General features: G+C 35.9%; 1 protein-coding gene across 2 annotated transcripts; it reads right to left on the reverse strand.

Moving 5' to 3' along the window:
• Positions 1 to 4727: 4727 nt before the first annotated feature.
• Positions 4728 to 16311, reverse strand: LOC121386530 (vegetative cell wall protein gp1-like). 2 transcript variants are annotated; one of them, XM_041517465.1, is made up of 4 exons: positions 16098 to 16311; positions 12241 to 12306; positions 10853 to 11948; positions 4728 to 8242 (listed from the first exon to the last, which is right to left on the reverse strand). In XM_041517465.1, exons 2-4 carry the CDS (start codon positions 12302 to 12304, stop codon positions 8146 to 8148), a joined length of 1257 nt encoding a protein of 418 aa, XP_041373399.1. In that variant the 5' UTR covers positions 12305 to 12306; positions 16098 to 16311; the 3' UTR covers positions 4728 to 8145. The 2 variants fall into 2 exon arrangements, with proteins under 2 accessions (XP_041373399.1, XP_041373400.1); XM_041517466.1 differs by having other exon boundaries at positions 16094 to 16311.
• Between the last annotated feature and the right edge of the window lie 1564 nt (positions 16312 to 17875).

The raw sequence follows: 17875 nt of genomic DNA on the forward strand, positions 1-17875 counted from the left end.
ACGTAAATATACTATTTTTGTCCTACTCTAAACAAAGATAACAACCTGGCTATTGTAGGCTATTCCAAAATATACTAACAATATATAAGGCAATTTTCCCCACAAACAGCCGACCACAAGTTGCGGATCCATGAGATGAGGGGTATTGGAGTGCGCACCTCCTTTCGAATTTCAAAGTGTAAATGAAACAAATGAATAGAACTAATTTGTTTGTGCTTAGTAAGGGGTTTGTGTGTGTGTGTATATTTTGGACAACTTGTCTGTGGGAGGGTGCATATAAAATATCTCTTGCTATACTACTGGAAACAATGTAGCGGGTTTTCTCTCTAAGACTAAATGTCAGACATCCAATAGCCGATAATTAATAAATCAATGTGCTCTAGTGGCGTTGTTAAACAAAATAAACTTTAACTGTGCCTCAGTGATGTAGGAGCCCTTTTTGAACGTTGCACTCACTCCCCGATTAAAATAATAATAATTAGAAAAATGACAAAAAAGAAAAAGAAAATGAATACTGTAACCAGGGACGAAGCGATGCGTGAATCTGGGAGGGGGGATTCAAAAGTGAACCACACGAACCCTTTTGTCTAAATGTTCCCTCAACACCTATATCGATGGCCTATTATTGCAGTTAAAAAAAAGAAAAGAAAAAGAAAAAAAGCTTTATCCTCGGGGGAGGGTTCGTCAATCTAATTAAAATTAGCTCCACTATTACATGTGGATCTAAAGACAGCCAATTGGAGCTCATGTCCACCAATCAAAACCTTACTTGCAGAATCTTGCCAGTGATTTAAAACTAACAACACTGCGTAGTCCCCAATGTCCAGGTAACATTTCGTCTGTAAATAATAATTTAAATATTGACCAATCACACTTCGCCTTTTATAACGTTATTTGGGAGCATACAAATTCTAAAAATATCGGGCGTGTCTATTTTAGTGGCCGCAGTACAGCGAACCATACCAATACGTACGGGGTGGGTTATCAGTCTTCAATTTTTAAAAACTATTTATTTATTTATAAAATTAAAAAACCCTAAATCAGTCTTCAGTTTTACATTACAAATTATTTATTTTATAAAATAAAACATGTTTTAAGGCATTCGTAATTCACACGAAACATGTCGTATACCCTCAGGATAATTCGGAATGTTTTCAAATTATTTTTAAATCACTGGCAGGATTCTGCAAGTAAGATTTTGATTGGTGGACATGAGCTCCAACTGGCTGTCTTTAGATCCACATGTAATAGTGGAGCTAATTTTAATTAGATTGAGGGTTCGTCTTCCGCACCCATCCAGCCTACGCCCAAGGTACCCTAACACCTCATTAAAATTAATTATTTTCATGAGGTAAATGTTAGAAATTCGTGTTGGGGTGAGTACTGGTAGCACACTCTTGAATTAACATCTGATACTCTGTACTCGGTGTCATAAGCGTACAAGACAGGGGGCAAGTGTGTGTGTGTGGGGGGTGGGGGGTAAACTGCCCCCCTAGTGCTGGGCAAAAATGATAGATATTCGGGCAAAATGTGCTAACCTGAAACCTTTTTACTATGTATTTCCATCATTCTACCCGCAAAATTAGATGTAGCCTAATCCATGTAAAAATGAGAAGTGATTTCTGACAAATTTGTTAGCAACCCTATGTAACTGTTTGGCAGCAAAGCTAATATAAATGTTTTTATTCAGATTCGGGTATTTTCGTTTAATTCAAAAATGGGAACCCGTACACCTATGCTGGGTAAGTCCTGACAAACATCACAAAAAGGCTTTGTGAAGTGATATTCATAGTTCGTATGATTCAAACGCAATGAAAGAAAGAAATGTTTTATTTAATGACGCACTCAACACATTTTATTTACGGTTATATGGCGTCAGACATATGGTTAAGGACCACACAGACTTTGAGAGGAAACCCGCTGTCGCCACTACATGGGCTACTCTGCGATTAGCAGCAAGGGATCTTTTATTTGCGCTTCCCACAGGCAGAATAGCACAAACCATGGCCTTTGTTGAACCAGTTATGGATCACTGGTCGGTGCAAGTGGTTTACACCTACCCAGTGAGCCTTGCGGAGCACTCACTCAAGGTTTGAAGTCGGTATCTGGGTTAAAAATCCCATGCCTCGACTGGAATCTGAACCCAGTACCTATCAGCCTGTAGACCGATGGCCTAACCACGACGCCACCGAGGCCGGTCAAACGCATTGAGGACGGGACGTAACCCTGTGGTAAAGCGCTCGCCTGATGCACGGTCAAGCTAGGATCGATCCCCATTGGGCTATTTCTCGTTCTAACGAGAGCACCAGAACTGATATATCAAAGGCCGTGGTATGGTATGTGCTATACTGTCTGTGGGATGGTGCATATAAAAAAAATCCCTTGCTACTACTGGAAAAATATATAGCCAGGGTTTCCGCCAGACATTTATTCTAGGGTATGCCCTCAATGAGACGTGAAGCCTCCAGCACAAAATCATTTTAAGAATGTCATAATGTATATATAATCTGTGGATCCATTCAACTGACTGGGCTTTTCTCGTTCCGATCACTGCACCGCAACTGGTCAAAGGCCGTGGTGTGTGCTTTCCTGTCTGTGGGAAAGTGTATATAAAAGATCCCTTGCTGTATTAAGAAAAATGTAGCGGGTTTTCTCTGATGACTTCGAGTCAGAATTACTAAATGTTTGACATTCAATAGCGGATTATTAATTAATCAATGTTCTCTAGTGGTGTCTTTAAACAAAGCAAACTTTTTACTGTATACATAAAGTACAGTAAGTACTAAGATGTAACACTCTTTGCGTCCTTCTAATCAATTATATCTGAAGTCAAACAGGAATATTTAAACAACTTTTTAACATTTAATATATACACATCAGTACCCTAAAATATTTTAGGGTACGCATTTTTACCTATTTTACCCTCTGAAAGAAACCTGATAGCAGGTTTTCTCTCTAAGACTACATGTCAGAATTACTGAATGTTTGACATCCAATAGCCGATGATTAATAAATCAGTTTAATGAAGGAAAAAAACCACACAAAAAGAAAACAGAATTTGTTTTACAAAATTCATCGCATCTCATCGGCGTAGGTAGAGTTTTATAGTGGGTGGCGGGGTTACCACATTGGCGATTGGGGAAAGGAACCACATTGTCTATGAGTCATGATATGGGGTAGACCGAGTACTCCGACTATGAGCTAGACGAACATTTGTAATGGGAGCGTCATAACCGTCCAAATATCCGTCTTGCTCTCTTACAGAGTACTCGGGCTAGATATGGGGCGACAAGAAAATATATCACAATGTGGCGTGCGTGTGTGCGTGGGAGGGGGTCTGTGATTAGGGAAGGACCATTGCGTCAGTTTTTTGTTTGTTTTTTGTTGGGTGTTTTTTTGCACTTAAAGTCTTTCTGAACCAATCCCTGCATGTTCATTACTTTAAACTCTACCTCGGCAATTACACTAAACCAATCCCTGCATGTTCATCACTTTAAACTTTACCTCAGCAATCACACAAAACCAATCCCTGCAAGTTCATCACTTTAAAGTTTACCTCAGCAATCACACTAAACCAATCCCTGCATGTTCATCACTTTAAACTTTACCTCGGCAATCACACAAAAACAATCCCTGCATGTTCATCACTTTAAATTTTACCTCAGCAATCACACAAAACCAATCCCTGCAAGTTAATTACTTTAAACTCTACCTCGGCAATCATACTAAACCAATCCCTGCATGTACATCACTTTAAACCAATCCCTGCATGTTCATCACTTTAAAAGTTTACCTCGGCAATCACACAAAACCAATCCCTGCAAGTTCATCACTTTAAAAGTTTACCTCGGCAATCACACAAAACCAATCCCTGCAAGTTCATCACTTTAAAAGTTTACCTCGGCAATCACACAAAACCAATCCCTGCAAGTTCATCACTTTAAAAGTTTACCTCAGCAATCACACAAAACCAATCCCTGCATGGACATACCCTAGTTTTTAAACACTAAGACACATTTTTGACTATTAAGAGCCGTTTTTGATAACTGAAATCATACTTTACTTAGATTTTATTGTTTAGATTATCCATTTCCGTACATTCGAAGTGTTTCTTTTGGTCATCCTGGTGTTTTTAATATCACAAAATGCATTTCTCATATTTTTAAAAACGCACGTACGTCTGAGAAGTAACAGTTATGGAGTCGAGTTTTAGTCCGTTTTCCAAGGGTATTTCACCATTTCAAAGTCACAGACTCATATTTCACTCAATTGTAACTTTATCCAAATGTGTTACAGGTTTGTAGATTAAATAAAATTTAACGTAGTGTTAATTTTCACGGATTGAAACTATATATTAAATTGCTACATGAAGTAAATTCATTGGGAATTGTGGCGTAGGGCAGTAGTGTTCTATAACAATTTTCAGTTCAGTTCAGTTCATAACAACGACAACAACAACAACAAAACAAACAGCTTTCAACACACTGCAATGATAAACGATATACAAATTATATGAAACACCCGTAGGAATATCTGGATTTGGGGGTGAGGAGGGAATCTCTAGTGGTGGTGGGGCGTCACCATTTCTAGCGGGAGCATACAAGACAAATGTTTTACCTTTATATAACGCTCTTGCAACCACACCCACCCATCATACCCCCACAACCCCCAACCTCCCCCACACAAACCTTTCACTCTTACCATAACGTAATTTAAAATAAGATAAGATAATTTTACAATTTATTTTATGTAAACATAACATGAACACAACAAAATACAAAAATGGTAATAAAATTGCTTTAACACAATTTACTAAAAGACAAAACTTTAATTTTACCAAAGTTATTGGGCTTTCTGATTGTATTTTTTATCTGTGTGCATTACATTATGATTTATTATGATTTTTAAATGTTACGAAATTCTTGACTTAATTACTTTCCTGCACCATAACGTTTTGTAATGCATTCAATAATACACCTCCCCCCCCCCCCCCCCCCCCCCCACCCCAAGAATTGCATAATCATTGTAAGGTCTACTCTGTGGGAATGACACAGGTTATTGGTACTGTTGTAATGATACAATCATCTAGTTAAATGTCTTGGTTCCATGACTGAACTATGGTATAAAACTCTTTTAATATAGTCACAGTGCAATATTTACAACTATAATCCAACGTAATTTATATATTTAGCTGTTCATGTACAATTTAATTAATTGTTATTCTGTCACCTGCCATTCATGCAATAACTTAGTCTTTAGTTAAGTAGGGGCAAGCTAGCAACCAGACCACTTAGTGTGAAACTAAATTACACCAATCAAGGACACTGTGCATTTTAATTGTTGCCTCCTGCTTAATAACTATATGTGTCTTATAAATATTCGTTTTTCAATCAAGGACACTGTGGATTTTAATTGTTGCCCCCTGCTTAATAACTATATGTGTCTTATAAATATTCGTTTTTCAATCAAGGACACTGTGGATTTTAATTGTTGCCCCCTGCTTAATAACTATATGTGTCTTATAAATATTCGTTTTTCAATCAAGGACACTGTGGATTTTAATTGTTGCCCCCTGCTTAATAACTATATGTGCCTTATAAATATTCGTTTTTCTATACATGAAAGATGGACCCCTTGAGATTCTCATTCACAATGTCAACTCTATCAGGAGACCTGGTGTCATTCACCCAAGAGCTCAGACCTGTATTTTCTGTATTACCAGGTTGTTAACAGTGTTTCATGTTAGAAAGGGAAGTATAACCAACAAGCCAACTTGTGACTTAATTATTCATTTAATATTACAGTAAAACAACATAAGGAAAACCTACACTGTGTTAATATAACTTAAATGTTTTTTTGTTGTTTTTTAAAAAATAAAGTTTATTGACCACAGGAAACAAATATAGTGGTGCTTTAACTTACAGTTACAGTTACTGGTAATTAAGCAATTATTTATAGACCTTAATTAATTTAAGACTTTTAGCAAACAAATATCAGAAAGAGTTAACTTCGAGTAAACAATTCGTAATATGGTCGCAATATAAATGTTTCATGACAGAAATGTGTTATTATATGCATAATGTATCTTGCAATATTAAACTTATATGGAATTGTAATAACTTGAATAATAATAAGCAGCCCCAACAGTAAGTCATTAATAAAAGATGAATAATTACTTTATCTAGTTCTGCTAGCAAGATATGTTGCTATGACGTACTGTACCAATATCCGGTGTCGGTCCTACGTCAAAAACCACTAAGTAGCCTGAAACCTACAACAGGAGGCGAGGCATAGCCTAGTGGTAAAGCGCACGCCTGATGTGCAGTTGGTCTGTGATCGATCCCCGTTGGTTGCCCATGTATTGGGCTATTTTGCTATATGTCAGAAGTACCTTGAATGTTTGACGTTCAATAGCCGATGATAAATAAGTCAATGTTCTCTAGTGGTGTCATTAAAAATACCCAATTTAAAACCTATAACACTAAATCAACTACAACTCTGAAGACAAACATCTTACAAACTGCTAACAGAAAGGTTCTTTAAAATGGTTATTATAATTTATACTATGTGTAACCGACTCGCCCATCGATTGCCCAGGTGTGGATTTAGACAAGCACTCAAGGACCCGCCCCTGCTTCAAGTTTAGTCTAGTCATTAATTTCGCCGTAGAGGAGTCTTTGTGTTTGTCCACATCGGTGGGCCCATTGGGCTTATCCTGTCTGTGGGCTATGGTGCATATGAAAAGAGCCCTTCATTGCTACTAATGGAAAAATGTAGCAGGTTTCCTCTCTAAGACTATATGTCAAAATGACCAAATGTTTGACATCCGATAGCCGATGATTAATAAATCAATGTGCTCTAGCGGTGTCGTTAAACAAAACAAACTCAGAATGTTTGTTTTACAACTGTGACAGTGGTATTGATGGAACTGTCTGCTGAACCCAGCACTGACCTACTGGAACAGAAAGTCAAGTTTGTCTACATCACTGAACTACATTGAGTTAATGTTATGCCCCTCCCATTATGATTAAGCAATCCTAGATCCACACCTGGTTCATTTAAAAACAAAAAAACAAAACAAAAAACACCCAAAAAAAAAGCAATTACTAGAATATGCTCAAGCTCCATAGTCAACAAGTGTATATTCTTCAATACAAACTAGTGTGTGGATGTGTAAACTAGTGTTTGAATGTACCGGTAGTGACAACTTGAGAACATAATGAGTTCAAAAAGAGAACACACTGTCTGAGTTCAACTTGAGAACCAATGATTTCAAATTGAGAATGCTGGCTTCAAATTGAGAACGCTGGCTTCAACTTGAGAACACCAAATTTAACTTGAGAACACCAAATTTAACTTGAACACCAAATTTAACTTGAGAGCACTGCATGATTTCAACTTGAAAACACTTAAAGAATTCTCTGAGTTCAACTTGAGGACACTGACATCAACTTGAGAACACTGAGTTCAACATTAAAACAGTGAATTACACTTGAAAAAACACCACTTAATTTCAACTTGAGAACACTTTGAGAATGCTCTTCGAGTTCTACTTTTGAGTTCAACACGAGAACACTGACATCACTGACAGATCAAAGTGTTTGAGTTACGGTAATTTTAAGAACATTGACTTCAACTTGAGAAATTAACACACTTTCTGCCACTTGAGAACAGATGTTGGGAGATTAACTTGAGAACACACTGTTTGAATTCAACTTGAAAAGAATATCTTCAACTTGAGAACACTGCATGAGTTCAAATTGAGAACGAAATGAGTTCAATTTGAGAACACTTTTGACTTCAACTTAAGAACAGTTTGAGTTCAACATGACAATTCTAACCTCAACATAAGAACACTGTTTGAGTTGAACATGAGAACATTACTGACTTCATCATGAGAACACACTGTTTCACTTCAACTTGAGAACACAACGTTCGAGTTCATCTTGAGAACACAATGTTTGAGTTCATATTGAGAACAACGTTTTGTCTTCAACACGAGAACACACTGACTTCAACTTGACATTGTTTCAGTTCAGCTTGAAAAGACACTTTTTAATTCAACCTTCTTTGAGTTCAACATGAGAACATACTGTTGTTTTAATTAAACCTTCTTTGAGTTCAACATGAGAACATACTGTTGTTTTAATTCACACTTGAGAATGCAGGGTTGTCAAATTCATCCTCATCATGTTCACTCGATTCCTCTATTTTCTCTTTATCACCTTTCCTCTGCTCTCCCCTGTTAAAAATTAAATAATGTGTATTACATTCATTAAATATAACGTCATCCTTTTTTTTTGGCCTTTTTAAAAAAATTATAGATTTTTATCTTTTAACTCAAATCGTGACTCAAATATTTACATGGTACTGTTCAGTATTCTTATCTGTAACCAATGCAACTCTGGAATGTTGTTTTTCTTTTACTGTTAAAGATTAAGTAATGTGTATTACCTTCATTAAATAACTTTTTCTCTTTTTTTTTTTTCAATTATAGTTATCTATTTATGAGCCATATCTAATATTTACGTGATGCCGTACAATATTCTTATCTGTAACCAACGCCACTCTTTGAATCTTTCAATTATAGTTATCTATTTATGAGCCATATCTAATATTTACGTGATGCCGTACAATATTCTTATCTGTAACCAACGCCACTCTTTGAATCTTTCAATTATAGTTATCTATTTATGAGCCATATCTAATATTTACGTGATGCCGTACAATATTCTTATCTGTAACCAACGCCACTCTTTGAATCTTTCAATTATAGTTATCTATTTATGAGCCATATCTAATATTTACGTGATGCCGTACAATATTCTTATCTGTAACCAACGCCACTCTTTGAATCTTTCAATTATAGTTATCTATTTATGAGCCATATCTAATATTTACGTGATGCCGTACAATATTCTTATCTGTAACCAACGCCACTCTTTGAATCTTTCAATTGTCACTCTTACTGGTTTTATTCTACTGATCAAATTCTTTGGGCAGAAAGTATTACTGAAAGTTAATCAATCTACTTTCCAAGATATGTACCTTCTCTGTTCTGTTCAAAATGTATGGATCTACTATGAATATGAAGTCATGACCAATATAATGAAATGGTAACAGATCGAAAGCTGTTCATATACCGTATTTTCTCTAATAGAGAGGACCCCATCATTTTTAATAAGTTTTTTGTGTTTTTTTAAATTATGCCAGGGAGTAATCAGTTTTACACAGCGTTTATTGGAGGCCAGGCATTTATTTTGTTGCAAACTCTTACAGACCCAGCACTTATTGGAGGCCCAGCACTTATTGGAGGAAATACAGTATACTTAACACTAATATCACTAGGCTCAATGGCACATCGAAAACAATGCTTTTTTTGCTGTTAAAAGTTACATTTAAACTTTGTTTTGTTTAATGGCACCACTAGAGCACATTGATTAATTAATCTTTAGCTATTGGATGTCAAACAATTGGTAATTCTGACACGTAGTCATCAGAGACAACCCGCTACATTTCTCCTATTAATGTAGCAAGGAATTTTTAAATGCACTTTCCCACAGACAGGATAGCACATACCATGGCCTTTAAACAACTGCAAGGCACTGGTTGAAACAAATAAACCCAATCACTTGAATGGATCCACCGAGATGGTTCAATCCTGCGACGCAAGCAACTCAAGCACTCAATCCACTGAGTTAAATCCAGCCCTTTTGTTTGGCCGTTAAAGTTAGTAAACCTGTGTTTTCTGGTACATGATTTTTCGAAGCTTGTGCGTTGTCTTTGAAGTCGCAGAATCTAGTTTCAACCCGTAAAAATGGACACCAAGTTTAGTTAATCTACAAACATGCATCTCCTTTAAATAAAGTTACAACAGAGTGAAACAAGAGTCTATGACATTGAAAGAGGGAAATATCCTTAAAAAGTAGACTAGAACGTGACTCCATAATCATTACTTCTCAGATGCACGTGTGTTTTTAAAAATATTAAAAATGTATTTTGTGGTATTACAAACACCAGGATGACCAGAAACACTGGTTGTATGGAAATGGATAATCTAAACAATAAAATACAAATGCTTGATTTCAGTGATCATTAACGGCTCCAATAGTGAAAAAATAGGCTTTAGTGTTTTAAAACTAGGGTGTGTCCCTTTAAATACACGTAAAAGTCTCAAGCTAAAACAGTGATTTATTCAGGATTACAAGTCTGTGGCAGGGTCTCCATGTTTAACGGGATTGTGAAAATTTGCACAATTTAATCTAAATTGGGATGAGGTTTATTTTTATAGGCCATTGAATGATGCAATGCTCCGTTAATTGTTAAATCAATTTATTACCAGATATAATTTTCAGTGCCACTAGCTTGTTTTTGGGAAGGGCCTATGTTGGTACCAGAGAATACCTGGATAAATCCCTGCGAAAGCTTGGAACTATCAGACAACATGGAATCATCATTATATCAGTGTTACATAATTGTTTTTCCTATCTGAATTAAGCGACAACATTATTTCTGCATTAATTTTATCAAAGACGTTTACACTGTATATAAATGCATGCTTTCTTGCTTAAACAGTAATGAGGTGCCTGTATATTTTCAAAGTTCAGGCACGTCCACCCTGGACCCAACCTCTGAATATGCCAGTGACCGAGTCCAGGGTGGAGGGTGTGGAGTATGAGGTGGGCAATTTGCAATATACCAAGTTACAAGTTGGGTCAAGAACCTAAACCAAATGCCTCTATGGTAGGTTGCTGTGTTAGACCGTAGAATCTACAGCTGTAAAGAGCCAATCAAAATTATTTTTTCGCTACCAGTTTTATACAATACAAAATGACTACAATGATTGAGTCACCTCTTGTGAACTGTCCAAGCTGCAATGAAAGCACTAGCTACCAGTGTGGTAATCGCTATGCCCGACACAATACCAGTAGTCATTTCACTATTAAACACACGTCCTGATTCTAAGCTTGGCATTGGATCTCCAGCTGGACTTGGTGAACGACTGACAGATGGACTTCTGTTTGAATTTTGTGCAGGACTTGGAGAATGACTTCTCTTTGAATTTGGCGTAGGACTTTGAGGACTTCTATTCGAACTTGGTGTAGGACTTGGAGAAGGACTTCTATTTGAACTTGGTGTAGGACTTTGAGGACTTCTATTTGAACTTGGTGTAGGACTTTGAGGACTTCTATTTGATCTTGGTGTAGGACGTTGAGGACTTCTATTTGATCTTGGTGTAGGACTTTGAGAAGGACTTCTATTTGAACTTGGTATAGGACTTTGAGAAGGACTTCTGTTTGATCTTGGTGTAGGACTTGGAGAAGGACTTCTATTTGAACTTGGTATAGGACTTTGAGAAGGACTTCTGTTTGATCTTGGTGTAGGACTTGGAGAAGGACTTCTATTTGAACTTGGTATAGGACTTTGAGAAGGACTTCTGTTTGATCTTTGTGTAGGACTTGGAGAAGGACTTCTATTTGAACTTGGTATAGGACTTTGAGAAGGACTTCTGTTTGATCTTGGTGTAGGACTTGGAGAAGGACTTCTATTTGAACTTGGTATAGGACTTTGAGAAGGACTTCTATTTGAACTTGGTGTAGGACTTGGAGAAAGACTTCTATTTGAACTTGGTATAGGACTTTGAGAAGGACTTCTGTTTGATCTTGGTGTAGGACTTGGAGAAAGACTTCTATTTGAACTTGAGGTAGAACTTTGAGAAGGACTTCTGTTTGATCTTGGTGTAGGACTTAGAGAAGGACTTCTATTTGATCTTGGTGTAGGACTTGGAGGACTTCTATTTGAATTTGATGTAGGACTTGGAGAAGGACTTCTATTTGAACTTGGTGTAGGACTTGGAGAAGGACTTCTATTTGAACTGGATGCAGGACTTGGAGAAGCACTTCTATATGCACTTATTGTAGGACTTGGAGAAGGACTTCCATTTGAACCTGGAGTGAAAACAATTCAGTTTTAAAAGTCACATCTTAACTACATTTTGAATTTTAAAATATACTTCTACCGATGTATATATATACACATGTAGTTTGCTTATTTCATTACTGTGTAATTAATAATTAAGGTAATGAATATTCAGGAACCTAACTCTGACATTACTGAAAAATATTTGTGGGGGGAACATTAAAAAAACTAAACAAAACTAAAAAGAAAGGATAAGAAAATAAAAAAATTTAAAAGAAGAAAAAACGAAAGAAAGCAAAGAAAAAAAGAAGAAATACCTACTTTCAAATGTTTGAGATGTTATCAAACTAACTGCAAAGATGACACACAAATTTATGAAAGCCATACCTGTGAAAAGATGAATAAATAAATGTTCACACACATAACATCAGTTGCAGATTTATGAAAACCATACCTGTGAAAAGATGAATAAATAAGTGTTCACACACATAACATCAGGTGCAGATTTACGAAAACCATACCTGTGAAAAGATGAATAAATAAGTGTTCACACACATAACATCAGGTGCAGATTTACGAAAACCATACCTGTGAAAAGATGAATAAATAAGTGTTCACACACATAACATCAGGTGCAGATTTATGAAAACCATACCTGTGAAAAGATGAATAAATAAGTGTTCACACACATAACATCAGGTGCAGATTTATGAAAACCATACCTGTGAAAAGATGAATAAATAAGTGTTCACACACATAACATCAGGTGCAGATTTATGAAAACCATACCTGTGAAAAGATGAATAAATAAGCGTTCACACACATAACATCAGGTGCAGATTTATGAAAACCATACCTGTGAAAAGATGAATAAATAAGTGTTCACACACATAACATCAGGTGCAGATTTATGAAAGTCATACCTGTGAAAAGATGAATAAATAAGTGTTCACACGCATAACATCAGGTGCAGATTTATGAAAGTCATACCTGTGAAAAGATGAATAAATAAGTGTTCACACACATAACATCTGGTGCAGATTTTGAATTGGACACGATAGCGAGCTGGACAACGTTCAAGCTGTATTTCTTAGTATTTACTCTGTAACAGGTACCTACCGGCCTCGGTGGCGTCGTGGTTAGGCCATTGGTCTACAGGCTGGTAGGTACTGGGTTCGGATCCCAGTCTAGGCATGGGATTTTTAATCCAGATACCCGACTCCAAACCCTGAGTGAGTGCTCCGCAAGGCTCAGTGGGTAGGTGTAAACCACTTGCACCAACCAGTGATCCATAACTGGTTCAAAGGCCATGGTTTGTGCTATTCCTGTTGCTCATTTGTTGTGCGGTCGGTCTTGGATCGATCCCCATCAGTGGGTTATTTCTCTTTCCAGCCAGTGCACCACAACTGGTATATCAAAGGCAGTGGTATGTGCTATCCTGTCTGTGGGATGGTGTATATAAAAGATCCCTTGCTACTAATGGAAAAATGTAGCTATACATGTATGTCAGAATTACCAAATGTTTGACATCCAATAGCCAATGATTAATAAATCAATGTGTTCTAGTGATGTCATTAAACAAAACAAACTTCTTTTTTTCATAGTGAAATCAGACACTTGATTTGATTGATGGATCATTTGTCAGTATAAGTAACAGAAGATTTCAATTTTAAAAATACCAACCTCAGTTCCATTGTGTTGTGGTTAAGCCATCGAACTTAAGGCTGGTAGGTACTGGGTACCGGCTCTCACACAGAATGAGTTTAATGACTCAATGGGCAGGTGTAAGGCCACTACACCAGCTTCTCTCTCACTAACCACTAACCACTAATTTACTGTCCTAGCTTGACAGACAGCCCAGATAATGTGCCCAGGGCAGCATGCTTGAACCTTAATTGGATACAAGCATGAAAATATGTAGAAATCAATTAATCAATAAAAAACTAAATGTGTAACTGTCAGGTCACTCAATGTAGCTTGCTTTTAAAGTACAATCATTGTTGCCACATAACATAACTTATAGACAGTATTGTTGCTGCCCCACCCCCGCCAGTGAGTACAATAAAGCAGTACCAAATTGCTAAATATTTCTCTTTTTTTATATATACACATGTATAATGATTAGTTATAAAATTTCTGCGATTTGTCATTCATTCCAATATTACATGATTTCAGTCTTTTCAATTAACACATGCAGAAAGCCACCACTGTCATAGTTTTGATTACAAAATCAGATACATTTACATGTATCAGCACTTCAGATTTGTTGCTTGATCATAATGTAAATGTCCAACTCAGTATCAAGTATTGCATCACCAGGGCAGATGAGATACCTAGAACTTTACGCTGGGTTATTAGAAAAGAGACAGAGACAGAGACAGAGACAGAGACAGAGACAGAGAGAGAGAGAGAGAGAGAGAGAGAGAGAGAGACACAGATTATTATAAATACTGATTAATCGAAACAGCTATATTATATCTGTAGCCAATGCCAACAAAGAAAACAAATTTAATGGATTCTATTTTTGGTCCTTCCCACAGGGAACGCCTTTTTCATACTATGGAGTTTATTTCTCAACCAATTGTTTTCTAAATTGCACACAAAAATAGTATTTTTTTGTGATTTCCGAAACACTTTTACTTTTCTTCTTACATCAAACCACACTGAAATTATTTACAAAAAGAAAAAATAATAATAATTGTAGGATGGAATGGGCTATAACATAGTGGTGTCCAGTGTATCGGCGCACCTAAGCATTTAAAAACCATTTTCTTTGTGAACACCATGAAATACTTAATAAAATGTATTTCTTATCAATGAATTGGTGCATAATCTGAGATACACTACAAATTGTTTTATGTCTGTAGTAAATAAACATTTTAAAAACTGTGCATAAATGTAGGCACTCCCCCCCACCCCTATCCAATATTAATTGCATGTCTGGTGATTCGGCGCACTAGATATGGCCCGATGACATTGCTATTTATAGACTGCCCATGACCTCACTTTGTAGTCCATAAATGCTACACTGTTGTCCCAGGATTATTTTAGTACTTTTTTGTTTTGTCTTGTTAAAATCTTCCTGTGAAAAGGAACACATTTCATGATCGGTTTCGGAATCGTTTTCTTGAGTGGCACAGTTTGTCATTACTGCGGATGCATTTTCATTGACATGCACGACTAAGATTCCTGCATGGATTTTTTTTTCTCAGGTATAAACTGCACACACATGGATCATAGTTCATTTTAATTTTGTTGTAACTTGACTTGTAATAATGTGACAATTGTGAACTGGACTGACTGTTTTATTTGCATTTTTCTGAATGTTCCTTTTTAGTTAAAATAAAAAATAACCGAACAAAGAGTTATACCGTTTATTATAATTTTTAACATGTGGGAAAGGTCTTTTTTCAGAATGGTTTTGACATTCTACTTCGCTTTTATATACACAAAAACAAGTGAATTTTTTTTTTTAATTACAGAGCTGTCAACCTATGGCAATTCTTAGGCGTGAGAAAATTAGAAGTCATGGTCCAGAGACTGCAGGCTCTTGGTCAGGTCCAGGGTGAAGTTTTTTGTTGTTGTTTAATTCCAAAATGGAAATCTCTTATAAAAATAATAATTTAAAAAAAAAATTTTTTTTTAAATCGAGCAAGTGCAAGTTTTCCTAATTAATAGGCCTACGATTAATGATAAACCATACAAGTCAGTCATCGGTAGCACCCGCAAGTGATTGTTGGTACTGAACCGAGGGTAGGTTAAATATGCTGTATTATTATTAATAGGTAACGAATTCCGAAACCCTGCATAATCAGCATATAATTCCATTCAGCTCTTAAATATAAACCATGATTATGAAATATTTTTATTTTTTGAAAAGGCGTGAGATTATAGATACGTTGTGTGAGAGCGTAATGTTTGTTACAAATGCGTGAGACTCACGCCAAATGCGTAAGTTGACAGGTATGAAATTATGATAGAATAACAATAAATGTTGATATTTGATTTTCATAAGGGGATTAACCATTGAACAAGGAATTGGATATTAATTCGCTAAAAAAGAACCTGACAACAAGACAACTTCCTAAGCGTACTTAAGCAAAATACCAAGTGCACCGAATCACCGCAGGGCGCGCCGATACACCGGACTGGGCTGTACATCATGTATACATACATACTTAGATACTATAGTCGCATTTATATTGTGTACGAAGTCACACCGATGCTACCACAATGTTCTATTGTCGACCTTCTTTACAGCAAAGACAAGTCATGCATAAAAACTAAATTAAATAACTAATCCAGTAAATAAAATATCCTAATACTAGCTTTGGATGATTCAAATTATTCCACTTAGAAACTCCAGTTCATTTTGGCTACTTCCGTCTTTCTCGTTACGGCTTTGTTTCCTCCTTTGACACGACACTCCGCAGACACATCCAGATCGTAGAGTGATACCTACCACCGATGGCTAACGTAGTCCGAAGGGACGTAGAATGTGTGGTTCTCCTACGTCCGAACTTGTTACATACCCAATATGTAGCTGGTATTCAAAACTTGTTGCACCATTTTTCAAACGTTTCCCAACCAAAATAGTGCAATAATTGGACATACAAACCAAAAATGTATAACCTACCGTACTCACTAAATCCCGATTGAAGTGCTTGTGTCATTATAAACAAAATAATTCATCCAACGACAAGCGTCAAAAGTCCCCCGCCATTTTAAATATGCTACAGAGAGGGAAGCAACTCGCCGTTCACGTTAAGAAAAGTATTGACATAACGTGTCTCGCACACTACGGCTAACGATAAAAACACGAATACAATACTTACGGAAATAATATTCTACATTTATTCTACAAATATATTCCAATCAGTTAACGTAAAAAATCAAAAATGTGGGTTTACAAAACATAAAAATGTTTGCCTTTTCATTCTGGTAATCATACAATTGTTATTGTTTTGTTTTTAGACATTTTTATTGTTTGAATTTGCGATTTAGGCCTACTGTTAAAAAAACGTCAACTTTCAAATTTAACTTCTGACCCCAATCGTCATTCAAGATCTTTGATGGTCATAAAACCTACTGTAATACTGAACTACCGGTTGTAATGTTTGCCCAATTAATTCACTATTATCATATTACCATTCCCCACAGCTAATATACCTTACAATTTGGGCAATTGTAAATTCTTATTAGAGTTCCTCTACTTTTTTTGAAGAGTATATATATATATATATATATATATATATATATATATATATATATATATATATATATATATATATATATATATATATAATTATATTTAAAAAAAAACAAATTAAAGAAATAATGATCCTTTTACATGTTTCAGTCTGTACTATATATATATATATATATATATATATATATATATATATATATATATATATATATATATATATATATATATATATATATCGTATATATAAACCATCGCTGCTGCTACTGGATCAAGAAAGGTGGGGGAACATTCCCCCTTGCCCCTTCCTCGCTTCCTACGCCAGTGTTATCATCTAATATGTGGGGTCTTTTTCACTGTAATGATTTTTTAAAGACTGTTGTCCGTACAAACTAGGGGGGTGGGGGTGGGGGATCTAACAGTAATTAAAGGTAGGAGAGTAATGTATGTATCTTAGTTGTTAATGTTGTGGTTCGGATTTTAGTCTGTTTTGTTACGTCATATTTCTACCTTACCCTAGTTAATTTATTTACGTCATATTTTCCCCAATTACGTCATTTTAAAGGAATGCGGAAGTAAGCGCCAAGACAATCGTTGTCACGATATATAAAATAAATAAATAATAAAGAAATTTAATGGTTGGGTAGAATCTTCAGTTGGAAATAAACAGAACATGGAAATAAACAGAACATTAACTAGATGCGGCATTCAAAATAACACATTTTGTTTGCCAACCCATGTTTTGGTACC

Source organism: Gigantopelta aegis, chromosome 12 (genome assembly GCF_016097555.1).
Source record: "Gigantopelta aegis isolate Gae_Host chromosome 12, Gae_host_genome, whole genome shotgun sequence".
In the NCBI taxonomy this organism is placed as follows: domain Eukaryota; kingdom Metazoa; phylum Mollusca; class Gastropoda; order Neomphalida; family Peltospiridae; genus Gigantopelta; species Gigantopelta aegis.